Raw genomic sequence first — 27,906 nt, 5'->3', positions numbered from 1 at the left:
AAGTTCCCTCTCCCTTCCTCTTGTGAGAACAAGCAAGAAAGTGTGCCCTCTATGAATTAGTGCCATGATCTTAGCTTCCCAAGGTTGAGAAATGTGGGAAATAAGTTTCTGTTGTTTTTAAGCTGCCCAGTTTATGGTATTTTGTTATAGCAGACTAGCTGGAGTAAAAATATTTAAATATCACCAAAAAAAAAAAAAAAAAAAAAAAAAAGCTGGGCTCAGTGGGGCAGGCCTGTAATCTCAGAGCCTCAGGAGGCTGAGGCAGGATGAATTCAAAGCCAGCCTCATCAATTTATGGAGACCCTAAGCAATTTAGCAAGACCCTGTCCAAAATAAAAAAATAAAGGCTGGGATGTGGCTCAGTGATTAAGCGCCACTGCCTGGGTTCAATACCTGGTACAACAAAACAATAATAATAATAAAATGAAATAAAAAGTAAACAAAACCAAAAATGTGTTTGTATTTTATAAATAGAAAATAAAAATTCCTATTCATGAAATATACACTCAATTAAATGTTCAAAAAATTAGAGTTAAAAGACTTTTCTCTCTCTCTTCCTTTTCCCTCTCTCACTCAATGATATATTTTACAGTTTTACAAGGGTAGCAGCTCTTGATGAATTATTATTGGTTTTATTAAATCATTGATAGGTTTTACATATCAGTTTTTTTCATTCAAAGAGTTCAACTTTCCTTTAAGAGCCAATGAGTTAGTTAACATTAATATAACCTTTTTCTTTGTAGGGTAAGTGATAGCTATGAAATCATAATCTTAAAAATGTTGAAGTGCCCTGAACTAAACAAAACAAAGCATTTGATTAAATATCTTACAGTTTGGAATACTCTTTTTTTTAAATTTCTTTGTATATATAGTTGATAATCACTCAACCAGTTTTCCCTGCTTCAGCAAGCAAGTAGTGAGAGACAGGAAGAGAGAGGAGTCCTGCTTCATGAGCCCATTCTTAACCGTTTTAAAATAAACTTGTGCTATTGGTACCAATTTTTCAGGGCTGTATTCCTCAGTCTAGAATTAAACATTCAGTATATTCTTGAGCTGCTGAATTTTTGAAAATCTGCTAAGTCGGCAATTCCAATTTGTTTTTGCTCTCATCAAAATCTATCTGTTTGTGAATTTCCTTCAACACTTTAGGGGAAAGGCTCTCATTAAAGAATACAAATGATTTCTCATTCAGTTACAACAATTTCACACTCATTGCTGGTGGTCAATCCCAACTCTGTTGTGTGTATTTAAATACCATGCTGTAAGGTATACATTATTACTAAAGTCAACTAGAGCTGGGTTTGCATGTAGATCTCTTATTCTTTGGGTTTATGAACTTTGGTTATATTCCTTGAACCCTCAAGCTAAAGGCTTCTTTATTTTTAAAAGAAATGGTAATACCTCTCTTATAGACTTACCATGAGAATTAAATGAGGCACATGTATGGTAGATGGCTCATTTATCTCCCAGTTCAGTTCTCCCAGAGATATCCAGCATTAGCTGGAACAGGCTTCCCACACAAAGAGGATTCCCCTGGCCTCCCTGGGTGCAGGTTTGTGCTAATTTCTAGTCAATGGATGACTATTGCTAGATTGTTTGAGGAGAGAGAAATAAATGTCTCTCTTGGTTTAAACATTGTTTTAGGGGCATCTTTGTTACAGTTTAGCTTATATTCTAACTGATATCTTAGACTATATCTTCAAACATAGATTTCAAAGAGTATACAGTTATTCTTAGAATGGCTTTTTATAATATTCTGAACTTCAGAACCGTGAACCAAAGACATGCTTGTTAGCCACAGAATGCCCATAAGTAGTGATTCTTCTTCAAATAAATGTCCTCTACTCTATAGTCACTGCTTTATTTTTCTAAATCTGCAAGTTTATAATTTATAAAAAAAAAAACTGGTTCATTTCATATTAACCTTGGATTTCTGATCTGTTCTTAGCCAAAAAGAACACTTAGTTCTGCATCACATCACAGCAAAGCAATTATTTACAGATTTAAATTAATATTATGAAAACAAATGAAAGTAGTACATAAGATTTAACCAGTTCAGGCACAGTGCAGGAGCAGTTGGAAACTATATAAACAAATTCCAACTCAAATGTACATTGGTTGCATATGAAAGTTTTACACCATAGCAAAGACAAACAAAATGAGCATATAAACAAGAAAACAGGATACCATTTTATAACAGCACCATGAAGAAGCCTTGGCTAAGAGTTTGCCAAAAGTTATATCCTGAGATATTTCAAGACCAAAAGCCTTTCACATTTGTGCAGTGCTATTCAGAAGTAAACACATTCTCACAATTGCTTTTGTTTGGAGAGGGACTGGTGTGAAATAACTGAAGCTTGATTTGAAGCTATTTTGTACTGTTCTTGTCCAGAGCCTTGTGGTGGTGAAGGTAGTGGGGTTTCAGGAGTTGCTGAAAAAGAATCATAGAATTATCTGTGATGGTAGCACCAACCTCTCCACCCTCATTAGCCCTACACAATGCCAACATGCATTATTATATTTTGGAAATATTTTTTAAAAGATCATATGTAAAGTACTGATTTGTATAATGCATTTTCAGTGTATAATCATACTAATGGAAAAGCAATCTCATCTTCCTCCCCAAATAGCATTAAATAGCAAAAGATCATGCACACACACAAAAATCTTCATAGTCACTTTTTGGTATTCCTTTCCTAAAAGCATTCATGAGCATTTAATTTCCTAACAAATGCAGTAGAAAGAAGTCAATGACAAAAATTAACAGAATGTTAGTTTTTTCAAATATTAGTAAGCAATCTTCATAATATTTGCAATCAAAATGCACATAGAATTAAAATATATTTGGTTTGGATTCTACTAATTCAGATATATTAGATGGCATAAAAAATTAGAATTAAGATACTTTATAAGTGTTGTGAAAATTAAGCTATAATCAGAAGCGTCTGAAACACACTGGCTCTGTTGCCTCACAATTATTCTATTACAGTTGAGCTTGTTGGTCCCTTCCCCTTCAATGCAAAGAGTAAGCCTGAGTAATTAAATATAAAATAAATTGAATTGAATATAAAAAGTTGTAATTTGAATACTTCACTGTTTAGAATAGTATTTCTTCCTATGGGGATTTTTACCATATAAAATAATCCAGAAGCTATTCTGGAATTAAAAAAAAAAAAAAACCTTGAACTATTATTTTATTACTCACAGTTATTATTTCATATGTTTAACAAAACTAATGGCTTGGAAATGTTTGGTCAGCCTGTGGCACTATAAATTTTATAGAGTTTTATTTTTTCCCCTCAGTTTTTAAAACCTCTACATAAAACAAGAAAAGTCCCATTTACCAGTCACTAATACATTAATTTTATATTATTATTAATATAGATTAATAATTACTTATAAATAACATTTTTACATGTAGTTTTATTGACAAAAGAATATCCAAAATTTTCTTTCAAATTATTTCTGGATATTTAGAATGGATTTTAAATTGCAGTGGCCCTATCTGAAAGTCCAAAAAAAAAAAATGCATGAATTTAAATTGTTGAACGAGTTTTGGCTTTGCATAAATTATACATCATTTTTTTAAAAGCAAAGTCAAGTTTAACTTTACAAGTGATTCTCATAAATATTATGCTGAAAGAGGGGAAATTAAAATTGTGATGATGAGATTCTTAAAATATAAGGAACAGCAAATTTGTTTTAAAAATACTAAAACATTAGCATTTAAAAGGTAAAAGATTCTACTCCAATGGACTTCTCAAACTGCCTTGCCAATTGATGCTTGATGTGTTGTTACTATGTTTTACTCTGCAGATTATGAATAAGTGATTTGTGAGAGAAATGACTGCATAGACTTTCTGGCATTGAGCTCTCTTCTTCTCTCCTTCCTCTTATTAATTTATTAAATACTTTGCAAGGATGGTCCTAAATCAATCTCTTTCAAGTACATTAAGACCTATGCAATAGGTATGCCATATTGTTTCCAGAATTTGTATTTTTTCCAAACAATTTCATTTCTCATGAAGTAAAAAAAAATGTTTTGGATACAATTTGCCCAAAGCTCTACCATTATTTATATCTAAAGAACAGCAAGCAGTTCTGTAGTCTTAACTTCCCCTGCCACTAGCTAGCAATCAAGTGGAACTTCCAAAATTGTTATTACATTATATGGAGCACTTGGGTAAAACACATTGCAACTGGTTATTAAAGACTATTGTAAATTCACTAGGCAATGCAACTGTAAATAATAATTATAACACAATAACTCAAGTCACTTCAGTGAGACAGCTGGTTTGGCACTCAAAGGCAATGAATCCGAGGTAAATATTGAATTCACTAGTATAAATTCAGAAGCAATCAGTTTTAGTTTATCTTTATCAAAAAAAAAATGTTTATCGCCAGAGTAGCTTAGAAAACTGGACTCTGTATTAAAGCTCCAACAATATCCAGTTAACTTAGCTACTAACAACTTCTAATATTTACATAGTCATTTGAGTTCCAAAGAGAAGCAGCTCTCACTTTGCACAACTCTGCTACACAAAAATTACAATTACCATGGCTTAAATTGCATCACTCTCGAAACAACACTGTTCAAATTTCAATTCCCATGGTAACTCACGTTAACTGTAACTGCATAAATATAAAACTTTACTACTAACTCTTCCGTCTACAAATGCCTGCATAAATGACAGATGTGTTTTGTAATCAGTTACTGATCACATCTGTCTGATTGATCACTGAACATCTTTTCTTCAGTCCACACACTGGCAACAAAGTTTAAAGTTCCATTGGTTCCTTGCCTCCCCATGATAAATTCATGTAACATTTTACAAAAAAAAAAAAAAAAAAAAAAAAAAGGATAACTGAAAGAGAATTGGCCAGTTATGATGAAAGCAAAGAAATGCAGGAAGTGAAATTCAAATCCAACATAGCTGAGCATGGGAACAGGGACACAGCCACTGTCTGAGCCAGGAAGTGATGGAAGAAAAACTGATGAGGAAAATCAATGTGATGAAAGGAACAACATTGTCGCAAAGAAAGTCAAATCAGCAAAAACCTTCGCATCAAATAAGTTCTCAAAGATATTTCAGGAAATTAAACATACAAAGGATCAAATGTTGGAAAATGATCCAAACTTCCAAAGGAGTAAAATTCATCAGGACACAGAGAACATTTACACTTCCAAATTGTAAATTATAAAAAAAAAAAGGCAGAAAGCACTGTGCAAATTACTCTTCACAATTCACAAAGAAATAAAAAACTGTTTCTAATGTTTTAGAGTAAAAAAGATTATTCAATTTATCTATACATTTATAAACTATAGGTAAATGAGTTCTTAATGTTTTGACATTTTTAAAGATCTTAATAATCAACACAATTTTTCCACTGATTATTAGGATTCCTTTGTGTGATTGCAAGTTATACGGTCTTTTTATGGTCCTGCACCATCATGCAGAGCTAGGACTACCTGTCTGTTCTTTTGTGTTCCTAAAACCCATGAAGTTCACATCTTCTGTTTATGAAAAAAAAAAAATCTTATCTAGAGAGAATAAATGACTAACTGAATATAACAATTTCCCACAATTTAGTTCTGGAGAAAAAAAATTGTACCCACTTTTTTTTTTTTTTTGCAATTTATGGGTACTATTGGAGACTTACCCAAATTCAACTATTTCTCAAATAATTAAGTTTCAGAATGTTGTGGTAGAAAAGTAGCTCAGATACTTACAGATCTGGTCCGTATGAACCAATGTTGACATGGGACCTAAAAGTATAGTTTGTCCAGTTAATGGGTCTTGAGACAAATGTGGGTGCATTGGATGATGAAGATGATTTCCATCATTGGAAGCACCTAAAGAAGATAGATGCTTGCATTAGTGATATTTATGGAGAATGGCAGGTTTATCTTGGCACAAATATTTGACAGCTTAAATATTGCTGTTTTTGCCAAGTGCTTTTTGAGAATTCAAATGTAAATTGATAGAACCACTATCATAGTAAAGACAATGTCAGCTTTCACTGCATATTAGCTAGATGAATATTGTAGCATAATGTTGTTTATTAATAAGGGACCTTGTGTGCCATTTCCTGGAATCATTAGGTTTACTGCGTATTATTAAAACAATTCCAAGAATCGCTTACCTCGAGTTTATGGTATTTGGGACCACCCTAATACAATAATCAACCTTTATTTCAGAAAGATATTAAGCACCAGAAAAGTTAAAACACAAATAGTGTATTTATAAGGACATTTAATCTATATCGAACTTTAAATAATTTCTTAAGTTATTCCTCACATTTTATTTGCAGCATTAAAATATCATTTTCTTCTTCTACAATTTTGTGTCAATAACCCAGGAGCAAAAATGTTCATTTTAAGCTATTTTGTGTGTGTGTGTGTGTGTGTGTGTGTGTGTGTGTGTGTTTAGGCTATTTTACAATACCTATATTCTTTAAGATTTAAAGGAATTAGGAGATACACACACACACACACCACACACTCCTCAAGAGGTCCTAAAAATAGGTAATACATTTCTATTTTCCTTATGTGGAAATATTTGAAAATTGAAGTAAAAGGGACTATGGAGGAAAGATGGTGAATTCTGGTAAGAATGGGGATTTGAATCTTTTCCACTATTTTTACCCCACTCTAAAGGGTTTTTGCAGACTTTCTAAATGCAACAAATTGAATTTATTATGTCATGGCAGAAGAAGATAAAAATCAGGAGGAACATAAGGCAACTTGAAAAGATGAAATAAATGTAGACAAAAAGTAAGTAAATCCGGCAAACATGCTCTAAGCTACTTAGTGTGATTTGAATCAATATAATAGAAATTCTTAAATGTACTCACCACCCAGTAGCATTTCCTGAAGCAGGTTGTCAATTTTAACCATTCCAAAAAGCTTCACAAACTGTATTTGCTCGATCATTTGCCACGTGATGCTCTGCAGCGTGGGCAGGAGCAAGAGCAGCTCCCCAAACCTGCCCCTGGAGTCATACTGCCTGTCGTTGATGTAGTCCTCTAGACTGATCTGCACTTGGAACCGCATGTTCTTAATTTTTACTGGGTCACTTAGTCCTTTTGCATCTAATAAAAAGACAAAAGGCACAATTTGAAGATTGAATCAAGCTAGCGAATGAGAGGAGCTATTCTAATACAAATAATTAGTTTAACTTTCATTATTTTATTTTTAAGGGGATTTTGAAAACAAACCTGGGTCAAAAAATACAATTGCCTTCAAGCAAGCATACTCATTGTCATCAATCTGGATTTCTTGAAATGGTCGGACAAGCTCATCGAGAACCCGATTGGCTACACGGCTGATCTCGACTTCACAGCTGTTTCGGTGAATGACACAGTTGTTGCCTAGGAGAAAAAGAAAAAGGAACTACCTCCTTACCCAAATTGTCAGATATTTAAGGTTTTACAAACCAAGGTTTAGAAGGAGTTGTTAGGGCTTCATCTCTCAGTAGTGTTTAGTGATGTTCGACCTTAGGAGTACTTAAAGGATCAATAACAATGATAATGGGATCACATGCATTTTAACAACCTCACTTGCTGGTGATAGCACAAAAGTACAGACTAATACAAGCTAATAATTGACAGGGGAAAATCAAAATATAATGATTAGCTCTCCTCTTTGTCAGTCACCTATTAGTGTCTTACTCATTAATGAACATAATACAAATCCTAAAGAATCTTCCTTGCTTACAGTGGATTAAAAACAGCACTCCTTAGGTGCCCCAGGCCTAGGAAGGAATAAGAACTATTGAGACAGTTTTAAGACGTCTGAATAAAGGAAGTTGATTTTTCAGAATGAGCATGTGTATTCTCATGAGTTCCCTCCATGGATGGTACATTCCCTCTTCTGGGTTTCTTTAAATAGAGGTGAGATGACCACTGTAAGGAGCTGGACTTAAAGGAGTACATCAATTGGCCAGAGAACTGAATCACCCAACCACCTCAAGATCTTTCTAACTTAGAAATTCTCTGGCTATAATATGATGAATGTGCATTATGGTTTCTGAAAGAAAGCTAAATTATTATGTTCTGTTTTTATAAAAAGCATAATATTCCAAATTCTTCCACTGTAGTCTAAGACAACTGTTACATTTTGGACCTTGAATACCCCCCCAAAGGCCCATGTATCAAAGGCTTGGTTGCCATCTCATGGAAGGTGGTGGAACATTTAAAAAGTGGGGCCTAGTAGGAGGAAGTGAGGTCCTTGGGGTCATGCCCTTGAAGAGGATATGGGAATCTGTAGCCCCTTCCTGGCCACCATATGGTGAGCATCTCTTCTGTGCTATACACTCCATACCAGGATGCTCTGCCTCACCAAATGCCCCAAGTGATGGGACCAATTGACTGAAAACTCCACAAACGTATGAAACAAAATAAACCTTTTAAGATGATTATCTCAGATCATAGTAATAGGAAGTTGATTAACAAGAATCTTCAGATTAACAGCCTCACTCTGTTTTTCCACCCAGCTTTATTGAGATATGAGAGATAAAAACATTGTATATATTTAAAGTATACTGTAATTTTGTATTTGGGTATCCATATACATTGGGAAATGATTATTATAATTAAGCTAGTATATCCATCCTCTCAAATAATTACCCTTTTCTGTGGGAATCTTAACCCTTTCTTACAAAAAAGTTAACTATTCAGTGTAAAATGATTTAGAATTATATAACAGATGCTGTTTTCTATGGGATATTGCATTCAGATCTATAGGGAGAACACTATTTGAGATGCTTATTAGGAATGCAGAAGTGTTTAACAGAATTTCAGGGCATAATCTGCAGTCATGTGATATGGTTTAGAATCCTGGCTCTCTCCTACCTTTATGCTCTTAGATAAACATAATCTGCCTCTGTTTTCTCATCAGCAAATTGGACTGAACAGAAGAGTACTTATTTAAATGATTAAATGAGAGCATGTATGTATATGCAAAGTACTTAGAGTAGAGCATTTATGTAATGAGCCCTCACTAAACCTTAGCTATTGTTACATTGTGTTCCATTTATCTATCACAGAAAAATTAACTCATCTGCCCAATGAGGGAGCACAAATCAGAAAGCCCAACCACTGAGGAGGCCAAGGCAGAAGGATTGCAAATTGAAGGCCAGCCTCAGGAATTTAGCAATACCCTGTCTCAAAAAAAAAAAAAAAAAAAAAAAAAAAAAAAAAAAAAAAAAAAAAAAAACAGCTGGGAATGTAGCCCTGTGGTAAAGCCCCTGGGTTCAATCCCAGTACTAAATAAACAAACTACTCAAATTCTCATTATGCACAAAGCATGGAGAGGTAAATCTAACAAACATTAGAAGGATCTCAACACTCAAAATCTAATTTATGGAATGAATCTAACAGAATCATGTTATATACATATATAAATGCACCAAAGAGAATATTTCCTTTATCTATATGGAGAACATACCAATCAAAAATGAATAAAGAAAGAACTGAAAAGAAGATAAGGAGATAGAAAAGCGAAAGGGAGGAGGAGAAAAAGGAGGAATGAGTATTGAAATAAAATTCCTTGTATGTATATATTTATGTCAAAAGGAACCCAGATACTATGTAGTAAACATGATGCTATCATAAAAGAAATCTATTTTATGAGTTAAGAAAAGGTGGAGTATTGGAACAATTAATGAAAACAAATATTTCCATCTGAGTCTTTCTCCATCTTCGCCTGCCATCCTATTTTGCTTTTTCTATCACTTTTATAAGAATTCTTCAAACATTCCATCAAACCTTTGTCCCTGATTATTTTATAGTATATTAGAGGCAATGAGATCCTAGTGGTTCATCACATTAGAGTATAAAATAGTTATTAAGCAAACAGTGAAGGAGTGTGAAAATACACTGGAACTCTGCAGGTAGTTATTTAAATCACTAATTCTTTGCTCTGCTGAGACTTAACACACCTCAATATTATATTTATTGAGCAACATCTCCATTTCATTTTTAAATGTTAATGTTCCCTGATCATTTCACTGTTCTCTGAACTTACACACAATCAAGGCAAGAAAGTATAAAGCTGAGTGAGGACAAAATCAATTAAGTCCAACCTGTGAAGCAAGAGTACCATTGACAGTGTCTGTGAATGCTTGGGACATATAGAATAGATCCTGCATATTATCTGAAGGATGAAATGTGCATGATTTCTTCTTAAATTAAAAAATATGTATATATACACTTACCCAAAAGCAAAATATCTTTATACATCACGGATCTTTTCGTAGCTCCAAGCAGTAAGTGCTCCCCTGCATGAGCTCTCAACAGGGCCACCTTAATGAAAAATTCCAAGTTTAACAATTAATTATAAAATATAATGATTAAAAGATGGCATAGTATGAGTCTGATTAAGTTTCAATGTTCTTTAAGCATGGGGCTTTTTTTTTCATTTTGTTCTAATAAAATATAATATTCATAGGCACTTGATATCAGTAATCCTTCTAGTTTTCTACCCTAGTATATCAATAGAATGTCTTTCTGAAATTTCTAAAAGGACTTAACAAGTGACACAATGGCATGAGAAAAAAAATCAGATTAGTTCACTGTTTTGGAGGGAAACAGAATCAGGATAGAACTCAGATCTCAGCTTGACCACTCAGGACCCTTTAACCTTGATGAGGTCCACCTGTATGTTTGGGACTCATTTGATTTCATCTGTAAAGTGGAGGTGGAGATAAAGCATCTCAGAGTTTGCTCATGATGACTAAGGTATAAATTTATGTAAAACATAATCTTCGGCATATAATAAACTAAACAAAAGCAAAGCGAGGACTTGTAGTGAAGAAAAGATAGAGATCTGGGTACTGCCACCTTCCAGGTTGAGCTTCTGATTCTGTGCATTAAGTTCTACAATGAGCTTCATTCCTATACTCAGCTGCAGGTGTGGGCACCACCACAAGGAAGAATAGGAAGCATTTCAAATGCAATGCCTACCAACGTCAGGCTTCTCTGATGTTTTAATCACCTTAGTGCAAAATGTTTGTTTACATCCAAAAAGGACTCTAACTATACAGAAAATCTTAGTGCTGCTTCTCAAAATATAAGCCAAGTCCATCCACTGCTTTCAGGAGTCCAGGCTCTTGTCATTTGTGGCCTGGACCATCCACATTCAGTAGGTATTTTTGCTTTCCTTCTGGGTTCTCCATTATACATCCTTCTACATCATCCTTCAAAGTGATACTTTTAGAATAGTAACCTCTTAATATCATTCCTCCACTGAAAACTCTTGAATGGTTTCTTATTGTTCTTAGGATACAATCCAAACTCTCCAATCCTGGCTTCCTAGATGATGGAAGAAATAGGGGAAGTTCCATGTTCTGCCTCTGATCTCCACATTTCTGACTTTATCTTGAAACACTCCTTGTTCACATTGTTCCTGCCTGACTCACAACCCTTGCACATGCTGTTCCAGGACCCAGTATTCTTTCTGCTTGGATCTCAATGTGCCTGACCCCTTGTGAACCAGCTCTCAGGAAATATCTTCTCGGATCTCACTATAAAGTATCTCTTTTCATCCCCAGTCATTTTCTAACAACTCATTCTATGTCATTTTATAGCATTTTATAGAACTTTTCCCCACCTAGAATTAACTTACTCATAATTTGTTTATTTTTTATTGTCTTTCTCTCCCAAATAAAAAACAAACTTTATGAGACTAGTAAGGCAATCTGTATTTTCCTGGCATATTACCCATAGCGCCTAAAACTGCACAGGAGTCTCTTAATAAATATTCACTGGATAAATTTAAGGAATGAACTTAACAAATCTAGGGTTTAGTTTCAGAAACTGTGGAGATAACACCTCATACCACAGAACTCCCTAGAGAATTAAATGAAATAATGTGATTGATAATGTATCTTAAAGCTAATTCCACAGAACCTTAACCACACCACAATACACATTCACTAAACCATGGCTATTAATTTTATACTGTTAATATTAAGTGTCAGTTAGCAAACAAAACCCATTTTTGACTGGTTACTGGATTTCAATTTCCCAGTATTTGAATCATTGTCTTCATACAAAAGTCAGCAACTTTTAAACAAGAATGGTAATAAAAGTATAAAGCTGATAAATAACGTAACCTTACTTATATTGCTTGGGGTGAGACTAGTAGGTTTTAGCAATTTAGTATTATTCATTCTGGCATAACTTTCTCAGTCAAGCTATCTTTATGACATGTCAATAACAGTGACTCATTCCAGGAAAGCAGTTACAGAACATTTTAAGAATTATTTCAGATTTCACAGTATTTTTTTTTCTTTGTAACCAGGTGAAATGTTCTTTTAGAAATATAACATCTCACTTCCTAGGATAATTTTTGTTCTCTGTGTAAATATTTTGCAATGTTTTTACACAATCATTCCCCTGCCCTTTATTATTTCTTTGTTTTTATGTATCAAAGATAAAGAACACTGGTCAAAAGGTGTATAAATATAACTGGGTATAACACTTAACATGATTGTTTTTCTCAATGTGATAAGAAAGGAAACTTTCAAATGATTTTCATCTACTGAAAAAATATATCCTACTTAGTACAAAGAATTCAAAATGAACCTGAAACAAACTAAACTTCATAGACTAATTAGGAAATCCAAGCTCTTAATTTATTAAAATATCTCAACATATACAAAAATATAACAGTGCATGTATCAGGAAAAGATGACTGTGTCTAATTTTTATTATTTCTCTAGACTTCAGATCATGAATCTGTAGACTTTTTTCCATAACTGTAATTTTTATATAATAAATGCTAGAAGAAAATTAGCAGCACAAAGGACAAAACTTACACTTTAATTGTATAAAGCATCACAAAGACATCAACATATCCTGGTGGGTTTCTGTTTAGGACTGGCCAGGTATTTCCGAGGGATTTTATGTGAGATCTTGGGGAAACCCAAGATACCACAATTTGCCTTTTACCCCTGGACATTTGCTCTTCTAATACCTTGACTCAAAAATGATGGTTATTTGCTGGTCTTTCTCCCTTACATAAGCTCTTGAAACTCCAAGAGGTTAGAACCGTGTTTTGATCCACTCTTATCCAATCAATAAGTCTGCAAGACCTCTAAAACAGAAGTCAAACAGTAATGCCTCTGTATAGAACAAGAAGGGGAAAAGATAAGAAGACCAATCCTTTTCTCACAAGGTAATTTCTCCATTGCCTAATATAGTAAATGTGTTACAAATGGGATTCAAGGGGCACAAAACTAAGGAATTTTCAAAATCTGTTTTAAAACAGTCGCAATTTCTTCAATTTATACCTGGTCATCCAGTGGTAACTCACAGAAGGCAGGAATATATTTAGCCCATTCCACCAAGACTAAAAGCTGCTGTTTCATAGATTCGCAGACATCACCAATACTTGCAATTTTCTTAACATTTATGTCAGTGCTGACCCCAGGGCTTGAGGCTGAGATCTGGCATTAAGAAGAACATTATATTCACTTATCATTTAAAATAATACATAGCACTATTTCCCTGTTTCCCCTAACTGTGTGGAGTAAACACCACTGAAGCAGGCAATATCATTGTCACAGGATCTTGAAATGTATTAAACATTCTTTAATTTAGAAATAAAATACATATCCTATCCGTTTTCAAGTAAAACTGAAAGCAGTCAATAGATATCACCACACTCTGACAGCAGTATCTTATTTTAAAAGCCAAATGTTTCAACTAAGTGATGACAATTTTGGGGGAGTTTCACACTTCAATAGGCTGCATAAAGAGATAGGTAATGTCCACATGAAATATGCTTTGTGATTTTATTTTTAACTAAAATTAAAATTCCATTAAGGTAGTCCATCTTCAATTTGTTGATCTTTACTCAGAATACATTTATTAGGTGGATAAAGTTTACCAAATTGGGAAGAAAAGATTTAGACAAGAAACCAGAAATACTTTGTGATGCTGCATTAAACAAAAGCCCATCAAAATAAAACTAAGAAAACCAAAATCTGATTCAACTATGTTGCAGAGCTTAGCATATAATGGTACATTTTTAAAACTGCAAATAATAGGAATAACACAAATACAAATACGTGGTGTTAAAAAGTAATTTAAAATACTATCTAAAAGTTTTTGTGAACTTTGTTTTTGAACATGAATCTGTGTGTGTCTTCATGTACCTGGCACTTCCTCACAGCCCCCCCCCCCTTAAGCCATTCTGTAAATGCTTTATTGGACCATCAAGTAATCTTCAAGTAATAATGATGATAATGGGAATGTCAACCTCATCATATTACCTTTGTGTTATCAAAAACGAAAGTAGCCTCATTGACTCTTTATGAGAACTGATTACTTACCTATTTCATAATTTGCTTTATAATAGAAAAATATTATTTTTACTTTATAATAGAAAAATATTATTAATGTTTCTAGTAGGGGCAATGCTAAAATAAACTTTCTTTAAAGGATTTCCTCACTGGATCTTTAAGAGGTTTATTTTTATGCATGTAACTAATTATTTTAAAAATTTTAGACCTGATATTATAGAAACTTAAAATAATAAAGTTGTGTTTCCTCCGTGCTTTCTGAATTCTGGGTCTGTATTTAAATACCTGTTTCCATAGCAGACGTCAAGGTGACTTCCTAAGGTCACAAATCATCTTCAGAGAAAGAAGCCCTAATGACAAGTCTTCACTGTGCTTCCCAAAAGTTATAGCAACTGATTTTACAGAATCAACCAATAGTAAAAAATACTTCTTCCGCCTCAACATTGTGGTATGCAGTAATAACTTTTTTTAGGTACCAGAGATTGAACCCAGGGGCACTTAACCACTGAGCAACATCCCCAGCCCTTTTTATGATTTATTTTGAGACAGGGCCTTGCTAAGTTGCATGGGGCCTAGATAACTTGCTGAGGTTAGCTTTCAACTTGCTATCCTCCTGCCTCTTCCTCCAGTGCCACTGGGATTACAGGCATGCACCACTGCACTTGGCCATTAGGAACTATTAATCAACCTTATAAACAAACTCTTTTCTTCCCTCGAACAATCTTAAACTGAAATTTATTTGCTTGTTCTTTTTATAATAGGTTCTTGTTCCAAAAAAAAAAAAAAAAGTCAAAATCAAATCAGCAGTCCCCCGAATGCTTACAAAGTAAAAGCCTTAGACTTGTGTAGGTGTGATTTACTTTAGACATGAACACATTCAGATGAACTTGGATTATTTTAGCACAATGCTAATGTGCAAATAGACATTTCATTCTATTATACAAAGCTAGATACTGGGATGCAGTGCGTACCTGGCGAGACCGAATTTCAGCTTGTGACAGTGTGTTTATGGAGGGGATATTGCTGCCATCGAATGTGCTTCTTCTGGTGCTTATTCTATCACGTTCATTTTGCACAGCTAAGACAGAAAATGCAGAATATTACTGGTTAAATCTCTTTAAGATGTTTCATGATATACAGTTTGAAATTAAAAAAATACAAAAGAAAAAAAAAACAAGAAATAGTCTTTCTAAAAGACCATGGTGATAGAAAGTTGAACTTTTCATTCTGTACCATTTCAAAAGTTGGAGTAGCCAGGGGCTTGTCTTTGTCACTAGAGCTCATAAAATACTGTTTGGGACTTCATGATGGCAAGCATGCTATAAAGTGTTGGTTAACCTGTTTTGCCAGGTTAAGTTTTTGATAGATTGGTTTTCTATTCTCTCAAACTATACACTAACTAGAGGAAGAATGTCACCTATGAGATTGACCAGGTCAAAGATAAGAGTGTATTTTTTGCTCCCAGAAGATATGAGTCATCAATTTTGAAATTCTATTTTCTTTTTCCTAAGCACTACCAGAATAGAAAGTAAATTTATTTTAGTTTAGATGATTTTAAGGTTGCAATATTATGATCCCTTATGAAATACTGTCATTGAGATAATTTACAGGTGTTAATTAAAAAAATAAAATAAAATAAAAGAGCTGTATGAGTCTGTGGAATCTCCTGAAAAGACTAAAGTTTGAGTGACAGCTTTTTGGGAAAAAAAAAAGTCTCTACAGAAGAGGTAGAATTGCATCCTTTTTTCAGAAGGGAAAGGAATAAAAATGTATTTCTCCAAATTCCTTGCTGAAATTACATTTTTAAATATAAAGAAGAGCCAGAAGGGGAGAATTAGCTTATATATTTGTATAAATACTCATAGAAACAACAAAACAAGACAAATGTCAAGATGAATTTTAAAAGTTGGAAGGCAAAATTATTTTTCATTTATCAATGAAAAAATAATTATCAAAGAGAAAAACACAGCTTAGTGTACCAAAGTGTTTAGGTTAATACTCTAGTCTGTTCTGTTGGAAAGATAGACTGTTAAACTATAAAAATTTTGGCAATTATTATTTTATTATAGAAATACACCAAAGTCTTGTAACAGAGACTCTAAACTTACTATTAATTATGAAGTCCATTAAGTTAGAAGAAAAAATACTGGACTTTTTCACTTTATGAGAGAGTAAGTAGTCTTTAAGTTGGAGTGATTTGTTAATATTTTATTTTAATATCACATTTACTGATAGCTTACTGGGGTTTTTGTGTTGTTTTATTTTTTCCTACCAGAGAGTTATTGATTTTCAACCTGAACTGACTCATTCGGAAATGAGTTTGTAGAAATAAAAAAAAATTAAGATGTTTGTTATGTTTTTTAAAATTTCATTTACATGATCAAGTTTAACCCATGAGCTCCATCCTCAGTCTCTTTTTTATGTTTAATTTTAATTTGTTATATATGACAACAGAATGCATTACAATTCATATTACACATATAGAGCACAATTTTTCATACCTCTGGTTGTACACAAAGTAGAGTCATCTCCTTTGTGTCTTCATACATGTACTTAGGGTAATGATAACCATTGCATTCCACCATCTTTCCTATCCCTATGCCCCTCCCAGTCTTTCTTATTTTTTTATTGTGAGACAAGGTCTCACGAAGTTGTTTAGGGACTTGCTAAGTTGCTGAGGCTGACTTTGAGCTTGTAATCCTCTGGGCTCAGCCTCCTGAGTCACTGGGATTCTAGGCATGCACCACCATACCCGGCTGATAATCTAATATTTTAAAAAATAAGTTAATTTCATAAATTGTAAAATTCATAAAGGAAATATAAAACTGTTATTTGTTTACAATTTAGTAGAGGTAAAGTTTGGGGATCAAGCAGGAATGGAGGGAGACAATTGACAAAGTATGTAATTAATCCCATAAACTACCCAATAGAGCTCTTAGGACATAACAATGTCATTTTAAAATGAAAAATTGTTTTTGCTTTAATGTTATGAACTTTTTTTTTTTTTGGTCTTCTTTTAAGATTAGCAACCTGAGAAATGCTAATGGATATTTTTTTTTACAGTTTTAAAATACTGAGAGATAAAGGAAAAACTAGCTATGTTCAAAATGAATTTGATGTATTTTAACTTCTTTAGTATACTGATTTAATTCAATTTTATTTTTCAGCACATTATATACTGTGAACAATGGCTTATTATAGAGACAGGCATGTAGCAAAACTAAAAGGAATAAACTTTTGTAGCTTTTATGCCTGCCAGTGTTTAGAATGTGCTCATCACATTTGTGTCTAAACTACCCATGTTCAGAATGTACCAGAATATAATCAGATTGTTTAATATGTTCAAAATGAACTTAATATATACCATATAATAATAAATACCATATCAATCTATTGTCTCTGTCTCTTGACAGAATATAAACTCTCTAAAAGGGAGGATCATTTTGTCTATTTTGTTTAGCGCCAAAACCTCAACACCTAGAAGAGTGATTGGGAAATAGTGTTCAATAGCTATTTGTTAGATGGATGAACATATGAAAAAGTAGATGTTCCATTAATGTTCATGAAATGAATAAAGATATTTGATTATTATTAAGGATAAAAATGTGTTTAAAATATATTTATAAATTCAATCTATTCATAGATTTTGCAATTTATCTTTTGAACTGGATATTTGAATGCTGTTTGGACAATAATTTTGTTGACCACGTAGCATAGTGTTGGGGAGAATTATGTCAGTAGTCAGATAATCAATCACAAGATAAAGACTGGCTCCACCACTTACAAGCTGGGTATCCTGGGCTAAATACTTTAACTCAAAGAACTCTTTCACAGATTCTTCACTACTATATTGAGGAAAATCAGAATAAAGTAAAAAGGTTATTGTAACTAATGAAAATATTTGTACATTCCACTTTTCATCAATAATGTTAACTATCATCATCATCACTATTTTTTACCTTCTTTTTTCATTCCTGCTCGAAAACACTTTCTTAATCGACAGTATCTACATTGATTCCTTTTGTCCTTGTCAACAACACATTGGCGACTGAACCTATAACATCAAACATAGATGTTAGCTTACAGCAAACTATCATTTGTCAAAAAATAAAATATACAAACAAATGGATTTTAAATAAGTATAGTCTAATGTTGCTCAACAGAAAGAAGGTATAAGACAATTAACTGTTTCCAGGCTCATGATCAGCATGTATATGGAAATATAAGCCTCACCTCTCACACAGTCTTTATAATAAAATAAAACTGAGTGACTAAGATTTACCCACTGTACATGATCATTTCTATCATGAGTCATGAAAGTTCAATCTAGTTTTAGACATCTTCTGATGTAAATTCTAGTTGCTTAATGCTAAGTGGTTTCAATGTGAGACAGAATATATCAGAACTCCATTCACCTACACTTTTGTACTTTTTCTCCTTTTAAACATTCTTCAACTAATTTTCAATGACCTCACTTCCAACTGAAATCTATACTAAATGCCAAATTACACAGCTGGGTATGCAGCTCACTGGAAGGACTTGAGGCTCTGGGTTTAATTCCCATCAGCTGGAGAGTCAAGTTGCAAATCAAAAGACAATTGACAACATCACTGAGAATGTAATTTCTGCATAAGGATGTATCACTTCACACACATTAGGAAAAAAACAAAAAACAAAAAACAGACAGTCCGGTGTTGGTGGGGATGTGGGAAAACTTAGAATCTTCACATATTCCTACTTACAATATTAAATGCTGCTGCTGCTTAGAAAGAAAGAAAGCTTGGCATTTTCTCACAAATTAAACATAGAGCTGACATCTGAGACAGTGATTCCACACTAGGGACATAACAAAATTTCTGTCGGTATCAGAATTATTCATAAGAGCCAAAAGTGGAGAGATATGCAGATGAATAAAACGTGGTATATCCATACAATTGAATCTTACCATTTGTCAATAAATAGAAATAAGTTCTGATACTTGTTACAACATTTCTAATTTAAATAAAGCAAGTCAGATTCAAGAGGACAAATATTTTATGATTTCATATACATGAAATGGCGTACCTGGGCGTGGCAACACACAACTGTAATGCCAGAGACTCAGGAGACTGAGGCAGGACGATCACAAGTTCAAGACCAGCCTCAGCAACCTAGCAAGGCCCTAAGCAACTTAGTGACACCCTATCTCTGAATAAAAAAAGAACAAGGCCTGGGTAATGTAGTTCAGTGCTCAAGCACCCCTGGGTTCCCCCTGGTACCAAAAGAAAGGAAAAGAGAAAAGTTCAGAAGAGGATTATTAATCTTTTAAGTAAGATTAGTAATTACCTCATATTGTTGAAAAAGGAGCTGGGGCAATTGGGAAGTGATTTCTAAAGGTTCTTCCTAGGGTATGAAAATGCTCTAAATTGATTGTTTTGACGGTCACACAAATCTGAGTATGCTAAAAAAAAAGCTGTATTATGTACTTAAAAATATATATAGTCTTTTCTAAAACTAGTTTGCCATTCACTGTAGGTAGAACTTGAGGATATTAAATGACATCAATCTACATTTGTAAAATGGGACAAAGGTCTTGCCTTAAAAGAATGTTGTGTGAATGTACTTCAGAGTTTGGGGCACATGTTAATCATATAATAAACAATAACATTTCTTCAAAACTCTTATCCATAGGCACTGATATATACTGATCATTTAAAGTTGATTATTAAATGATGAGAATAAAGTAATTCATTTTATTACATATAAAATTTTTCTTTAAAATACATGGGTGACCACTTAAAATAGAATGAGATGTTAAAGACTACTTCAAATGAGCTAAAGGAGAGATGTGTATTCAGAGTGAGGAAAAACCTTGTTCATTTTAAATGAGAGTTGAAAAGACTCAGGAGAGAGGATCCGATGGCTAAAAATCACAAGAATGAAAACATAGCCAATCAATACTAAATTAGAAGAAAAATTGAATAAACCTATTATTAAGTTCCTATGGTATATGGAATCCTGGCATAGAGATTAAACAGAGGAATATTACCTTTCTCTTCCATTCAAGAAAATTATAATCCAATAGAGCACACAGAAATTTATAAGTAGCCATTATCAAAAGCATCATGTGAGAAGTATTGAAATAGGAGTTTGAAGTGCTTTAGGAAGGACAGTCTGGCTTTCTGTGTGATGGAACAGTCAAAGAGCCTGGAGGTGGAATTTCTGAATCTCAGGAACTGCATCAATCTTAGGTCAAAAACGCTTTATGCTCCTAATATAGAAGCACCAACATAACTATTTTCTACGTGGAAAATCATAGCATTTGCTTAATACCAAAACATGTAAATGGGGCTATGTTGGCAGCAGCATGCATTATGCTTAGGAGCAAGAAGTTAAACCATACTTGTGACTAGGATAGTTTCTAAGCTTCTAAAAGCTGCTTCGGGAGCAGTTCTTTCCTACCATCCCCATACAGACCCCGTGAAAATCCCAAAGCTCTTGTCTTGGTCCTCTCGGCTTCTTAAAATCTGTTCTTGGATTTAGGTGTCTGAATTGACATTTTTTCATATATGTACATTACACTTTTAACAGACCACCTAATTCCAAAAAAAGTCTATGTGTTGTTTTGCTTTTATTTTAGGTGTTAATTACTCAGGAGTGCTCAATAATTAAGGTAATCCTACAGAAAATGTTTACGATGGAGGAAATTTATTTACGTTTTACTTCCAGAATTTTTATGTCTACATAAGCAAAACCCATGTCAATACATATTTTTGTTTATTTACCAAGCTTTTAAAGTGAATAACTGATATATCTTTTAGCTGTTAGCCTAGATCAAACTTTCATGAAAAAATTTGCAGGGAATCCTAGGAAGATATTTCAGGATTTGGCTATTCATATTAACTTTTATTACAGCCTGGAAAATGAAATGACATCTTGGAAGAAGGCTAACTTCTTCTTAAATGACCATTTTCTTAAAACAATGTAAAAATGCTAACATCCTTTTCATTGACAAAGCAAATACAGATTTTCTTCTGTTATTGATTTTGGTCAGTAGCCCATATTCAACTTAGATATAATATGCCTTCAAGAACTGTCATATTGCCAGGCTCAGTGGCACATGATTATAATCCCAATTGCTCAGAGGCCGAGACAGTCAGCCTCAGCACAAGAGAGGTGTTAAGCAACTTAGTGAGACCCTGTCTCTAAAGAAAACACAAAATAGAGATGGGGATGTGGCTCAATGGTCAGGAGCCCCTGCGTTCCATCCCCAGTACTCCCCCACATGCACAAAGAAAGAAATGTCATATCAATAAGGATGCAATAATTAAACCTAACCTGTGTTGTGATATTGACAAGAAAACATTTAAAAAAACTATGTGTGTGGGCTGGGGATGTGGCTCAAGCGGTAGCACGCTCGCCTGGCATGCGTGCGGCCTGGGTTCGATCCTCAGCACCACATACCAACAAAGATGTTGTGTCCGCCGAGAACTAAAAAATAAATATTAAAAATTCTCTCTCTCTCTCTCTCTCTCTCTCTCTCTCTCTCTCTCTCTCTCTCTCCTCTCTTACTCTCTCTTTAAAAAAAAATTAAAAAAAAAACTATGTGTGTCACATAAAATGTAAGTAAGTAAGCTTTAGACAAGACATTTAAATTCAATGTCACAAAAAAAGGTAGCATGAGAAACAAGTTTAAATTTTAGAACTGAAAATTAAATTTCATTCACGGAAACCAACAATGTCCAAAATCATCTGTACTTTTAAAATTTTGTTTTAAAAGCTCCAAGATGTAGTGCAACACTAAAAAGAAAATCAACATAGGGAGAAATAAACACATTGAGAAACCATTTAAGTACAGATTTTAAAAATGTATAGTGGTATACAAGCATGGTAAAACAATAAAGAGACACACGGAAAAGATCAACATCAAATTCCAGATGGTAGGTACCTCAGGGAGTCTAGGTAGAAAGAGAAAGTGGGAGGTAGCCATTGGAAGATTCAGCTATTTTGGTCTAAAATGGGTGGTAGGTGGATTATTTATTTATTTATATCTTTTTAAGTTTCATAAAAGAAGAACCACCTGTATACATACCCCCCACACACTCTTTCATTGCCAGGTAGAATTTTTCTACCTAGAGGTACAGATATAAGGAAGCTCTAAATATTTTTTTCTTTTTGCTTTTATTTTTTCAGGGTGGGAGGTACTAGGGATTCAACCCAGGGAAACTTTACCACTGAACTCTACCCCCAGATCTTCTTATTTTTTATTTGGAGATAGGGTCTCCCTGAGTTACTTAGAGCCTTGATAAATTGCTGAGGCTGGCTTTGAACTCACAATCCTCCTGCCTCAGCCTCCAGAGCCAGTGGGATTACAGGAGTTCACCACGGCACTTGGCTCTTCCCTTACTTTTTGCATGCTATTTCAAACATCTCAAAAGATCATTTTCCTTAATGGAGCATGTGAAGTACCTGCAGGAATAAACATGACTCTTGCGTATGCTGCGTCGAAAGAAGCCCTTGCACCCATCACAGCTCGATGCCCCATAGTGTTTTCCTGTTGCTCTGTCCCCACATATCGCACACAGACAATTGACACCGACACCGTTGTCTGTGGTATTCATACTTGTTGTCTCGGGGGCAGAACTATCTGTTAAAAAAAAAATGAAGAATAGATTTAGAGTTAGTACTGAATATTCTTGATTAAATTGCTCTAAAAATTATACATGGGCCCCAAAGAGTCCATTTCTTGACTTGCTAGAATCTTTAAATCAGGGATTTTCTTTTAAACTCTGGCTGGTTCTTTCATAACTCCCATCTCATATTTCTGACCATTAGATTTGGGGAATCCATGTGGTTCAGTCCCCCTGTTATACTTTTTCCCAAAGGAAACTTATACAGTTGCATGACATTAAAAATCATCTGTATAAAGGGGAAAAAATCTTTAAATATTGTTTCTAATCTGATCTCTCCTTTGGAAATCAGCCTGAAATGCTCAAGTACCTATTCAATATTTTCACTTTGAAGTCAAATAAAAATCATAAATTAATGTATCAAAAACTAGAACTTTGATTTTTTTTTCCATCTGTAGAACTTGTTCTTTCTTCAATCTTCCTTATATAAGCCAATGGTTCCATCTAGTCCCTGGTGCCAAAAACTTGAGAGTCATCCTTGCATCCTTTTGGTCATCCTTCCTCTCTAACTCAGTAGTAAATTAATATTTGAAATACACATTTATTCCAAAGATTTCCACCTTTATCCAATTGATCATCATCCTTCCCATGGACTTCTGCAACACCTTCCCATCTAACTTCCCTGCTTCTTTTAAATTTTTTTTATTATAATTTGTTATATATGACAGCAGAATACATTAAAATTCATATTACACATATAGAGCACAATTTTTTATATCTCTGATTGTATATAAAGTATATTCAGACCATTCTTGCCTTCATGCATGTACTTCGGGTAATGATGTCCATCTCACTTCACCATCTTTTTGACCCTCTTGCCCCCTCCCTTCCCCTCCTTCCCCTTTGCCCTATCTAGAGTTTGTCTAATCTTTCCATAGTCCCCCACCCAACCCTACTACAAATCAGCCTCCTTTTATAAGAGAAAACATTAGGTATTTGGTTTTGGGGATTGGCTAACTACACTTTGCATCCATTTACCTGCAAATGCCATGATTTTATTCTCTTTTATTGCTGAATAATATTCCATTGTGTACATATACCACATTTTCTTTATCCATTCATCTACTGAAGGGCATCTAGAGTGTTCTACAGTTTAGCTATTGTGAATTATGCTGCAATAAACATTGATGTGGCTGTATCCTTGTAGCATGCTGTTTGTAAGTCCTTTGGGTATAGACCAAGGAGTGGGATAGCTGGGTCAAAAGGTGATTCCATTCCCAGTTTTCCAAAGAATCTCCACACTGCTTTCCATATTGACTGCACCATTTTGCAGTCCCACCAGCAATGTATGAGTGTGGCTTTTTCCCCCCACATCCTCACCAACAATTACTGTTGTTTGTATTCTAACTTCCCTGCTTTTAAGCTTGCTCCCCCCTCTGTTTATTACCCCAAAGCCACCCAAGAGATCTTGACATAAGAAATCCATACCATGTCATTCTTCTATGTCTAACCCACCATGATGTGTTACTAGATAGAATAAATCCTATGCCCTTAACCAGGACCTGTAAAACACTGCATGATAAAATTCCCTGCCTTTGCCAACCCCACCTCTCTGACCCCAGTGTTTGGTATCACTTTTCATCCTGTTTACTATTCTTCAGCAGTGTTACCATTTTGTGTTTGTTTCTTGAAGCCCTAATTTGACCTTGGAACTTTTACACTTGTCTGGAAGGAAATTTCTTCTGTAAGACTTTAAAAAGTTACTTCTCATCTACCCTTCAAGTAAAACTTGGAGCTTGGCTATTATTATTATTTTTATAGAAATGCCCTTGCCTAAAATTATATTATGTATTGGTTTGCTCATTTGTAACCCATCTTTATGCACAGAATATAAACTTCAAGAATTTATCTGTTTTCCAGCTCTTAGAATTGTGCCGGCATCTACAGGACATCTAATATCTAATGTATAGTTGTTGTTGTTTTTTTTTTTTTTTGGGGGGGGGTGCGTGATGTTGGGAATTGAACCCTGGGCCTTGTGCATGCTAGGCAAGCACTCTACCAACTGAGCTATACCCCCAGCCCCCTAATGTATAGTTTTGTAAGAGCAGGCATTAAAAATAAATATGTAGTAAATAAATATATTTTAATGAGTTGATATTGTTGAATGCATCTTTAAAATCTGTATGTACTCAAAATATATTAACTATAAGGGAATATATTCCAAGTACAGTAGCACATGCCTCTAATTCCAGCTACTCAGAAGACTGAAAAAGGAGGAGTATCATCATTTCAGGGACCACTTGTGCAACTTAGCAAGACTCTATCTCAGAAAACAAAACAAAACAAAATCTGGAGGCTATGGAAGGAGGATCTCAAGTTCAAATCTTACCTCAGCAACTTAGCGAGGCCCTAAGCAACTTTATGAGTCCCTGTATCAAGATAAACAATATTTTTAAATATGTCATATGATGTGGTTCAGTGGTTAAGTGCCCCTGGTTCAATACTTGGCAGACTGCACCCCCCCTTCACCCCTCCCCCAAAATAGAAGAGGCTAAGTGCCTCAGGAGGATCACGAGTTCAAAGCCAGCCTCAGCAAAAGCAAGGTACTAAGATACTCAGTGGAACCCTGTCTCTAAATAGAATATTAAAAAAAGGCTAGGAATGTGGCTCAGTGGTTGAGTGCCCCTGAGGTACCCATCCCCCACCAAAAAAACAGGCTAAGATATAGCTCAGAAGTAAAATTCTCCTGGATTCAGTCCCCAGTACCCTCCACATGTAGTATATTAAAATTTTAATTTACCATAAATTATATAATAATAAAGAACTCATTATATCTCTATTTAATATAAAAAAATAAAATTAAAGGTTGTCATATCCCAGTTACACCCCATGACATCACATTTATTCTACTTACTAATGCTTCTGAGTAAACTGCTATATATAATTTCATAAAGTCATAAAAAACTTTAATGGGAATATATTTAAGGTTCATCATCCTACACTATAGAACTAAAATGCAAAAAATTTTTCTTTTAGTAACATTAACAAAAACATTAGCCATATGGAAGTCAAAGTGTTTAAAATTGATTATATTCTAAATATTAGGTGGAAATATTAAAAACAAATTTAATTCTAACTTTAGCAATAGTTACATATAATTGACAGTTATTATAAACAAGTTAAATCATAATTGAAAAATAGCCATACAATTTAGTTATTATAGCATACATTGGTAAATTCTTATAGTAAATCTGTTGGTATCATATAGGAAGCTAGAGTCATTTTTTAAAGTCATGATTCTATTGAGAAATTCTATGAAACATGTCTACTCAAAATAATTACTTCCTAAGGGTTGAACAATAGGTTAATTTTAACTCTATTTGTGCTTAAATTTCAGAATTCATCTTTTGACATTTTTTTTTAAACCTCCCTGTTAAAAAGGAAATATAACTGGAATTTGCTTACTGGAAATATAACCAGAACATGTGTCATAAAAATTGTACATTAAAGTAGAATATTAGGATACTTTTAATATAAATGATTTCTCAATCTTGACCTAAACACATATGCACACATACACACGCAAAAAAAAAATTCCAAAGTATACACAATTACAAGATATTCGAAGTTCTAACAATTATAGTCTGTCTTGGACGAGACTTATACTTGGGGGGAAAACCCAAATTCAAAGACAATAGCAAACTGTATTATGCAAAGACAATTCATGTCTTATTTAAAGTTAAAATGTTACAGTAGATAAATACCAAGAGCTTTGTGTGGCTAAACATTAGCCTGTCAAGTGAGGTTATAATATAAACCTCTATTTCTTTTCATATTTCTGTTCAACACAAAAGCTTGACAGTGATTTTAAATGTAGTTTCTCCTCAGCAGCAACCAAAAACTGGAATAATGAAAGGAGGAGGCAATCAGTAAAAGTATTCAGTGTTCTATAGAAACTCTGTTCCATAAGTCATTCTAAATATTGCATAGAAAATATTTTTTCACAGCCAATCTGCCAATGTTATTTATTACTGTGATTTACAGCAAATAAAGTATCTGCTGAAACTACTCCTTTTACCTCTCTAGCCCATGACAGAATTCTGAGGTTACTTTATTACACAAAACTGGGTTTTTCTACTTGTAACATAAAATAGCCATTGCATTATTAATTTAAATTTTGTGATGAAGTGCAAAAACTCATGTTTGTATCCTTAAAAAACAAGCCTTGATTTCTCCAGCAATAAAATCCTGAGCCACCACCTTTGGGAAGCTCAACTTCACTTCTCCTTACTATGTTTACTTTTTCATAGATCTATAAGCAGATGAGCACTCACCATTTGAATTATATAAAATCTGCATCGTTTCAAATTCCAAAGTGGTATAATTTGGGTCCAAAACTTCACTGTAATTTCCCACGTCCATGTCCAGAATCGGTTCTGATATCCTCATCATCGACTGAGAGACACACATACAAATGGCACCTCAAGCCCAGAAAAACCCAGTGTTTTGCTTTCAATCTGAGAGTGATAATCCAGAGCTAAGTGTAACTGAGTGACTTAAGAGCTGCAGTGGGAGGGGCTGTAAAACTGTAACCATCCTGCAACAGGTCATATTTTACCTCTTTCTTGTTTTATGGCATATGAGAGCAACTCCTTGTGATAATCTTGGAATGCTTCATGGAATTGCCTTATCTGAAGTGCTTAGTGAACTAACATGATTTTCTAAATTGATTTCCAGTAGACAATAAATGAGGTCATTAAGAGAAGGATTAAACAGAAAAGGGAATCTCTCAGGTTTGAAGCAGCAATTATAATGTGAAGTGGCCCATTTCAGGGGCTGGGAACCATCCATATACCACATATTTTGAAAGGCAAAATTTACTGTTATAAAATTGATGTGTCAAGACTATAAATGAAGACTGAACAGTTTCAAGCTTTCTTACATGTACAATAAAACTTTATTTTGTAGGAAAATAAATTTGTAATTTG

The 27,906-nt window shown here is 33.9% G+C and overlaps 1 protein-coding gene across 2 annotated transcripts; it reads right to left on the bottom strand.

Annotated features, from left to right (window-relative positions):
- Positions 1-2,309: 2,309 nt before the first annotated feature.
- Positions 2,310-27,388, bottom strand: HNF4G (hepatocyte nuclear factor 4 gamma; the record flags this gene model as incomplete). Of its 2 annotated transcripts, none has more annotated exons than XM_081266572.1 (10): positions 2,310-2,431; positions 5,732-5,854; positions 6,856-7,092; positions 7,219-7,371; positions 10,218-10,305; positions 13,296-13,451; positions 15,281-15,387; positions 18,269-18,363; positions 22,758-22,931; positions 27,249-27,388. In XM_081266572.1, 10 exons carry the CDS (start codon positions 27,386-27,388, stop codon positions 2,310-2,312), a joined length of 1,395 nt encoding a protein of 464 aa, XP_081122698.1. The 2 variants fall into 2 exon arrangements, with proteins under 2 accessions (XP_081122698.1, XP_081122697.1); XM_081266571.1 differs by having other exon boundaries at positions 22,758-22,935; positions 27,253-27,388.
- Between the last annotated feature and the right edge of the window lie 518 nt (positions 27,389-27,906).

This window comes from Spermophilus citellus, assembly GCF_964194105.1.
Source record: "Spermophilus citellus genome assembly, chromosome: 14".
NCBI lineage: Eukaryota > Metazoa > Chordata > Mammalia > Rodentia > Sciuridae > Spermophilus > Spermophilus citellus.
This window is presented reverse-complemented; position numbering and strand designations above follow the sequence as displayed.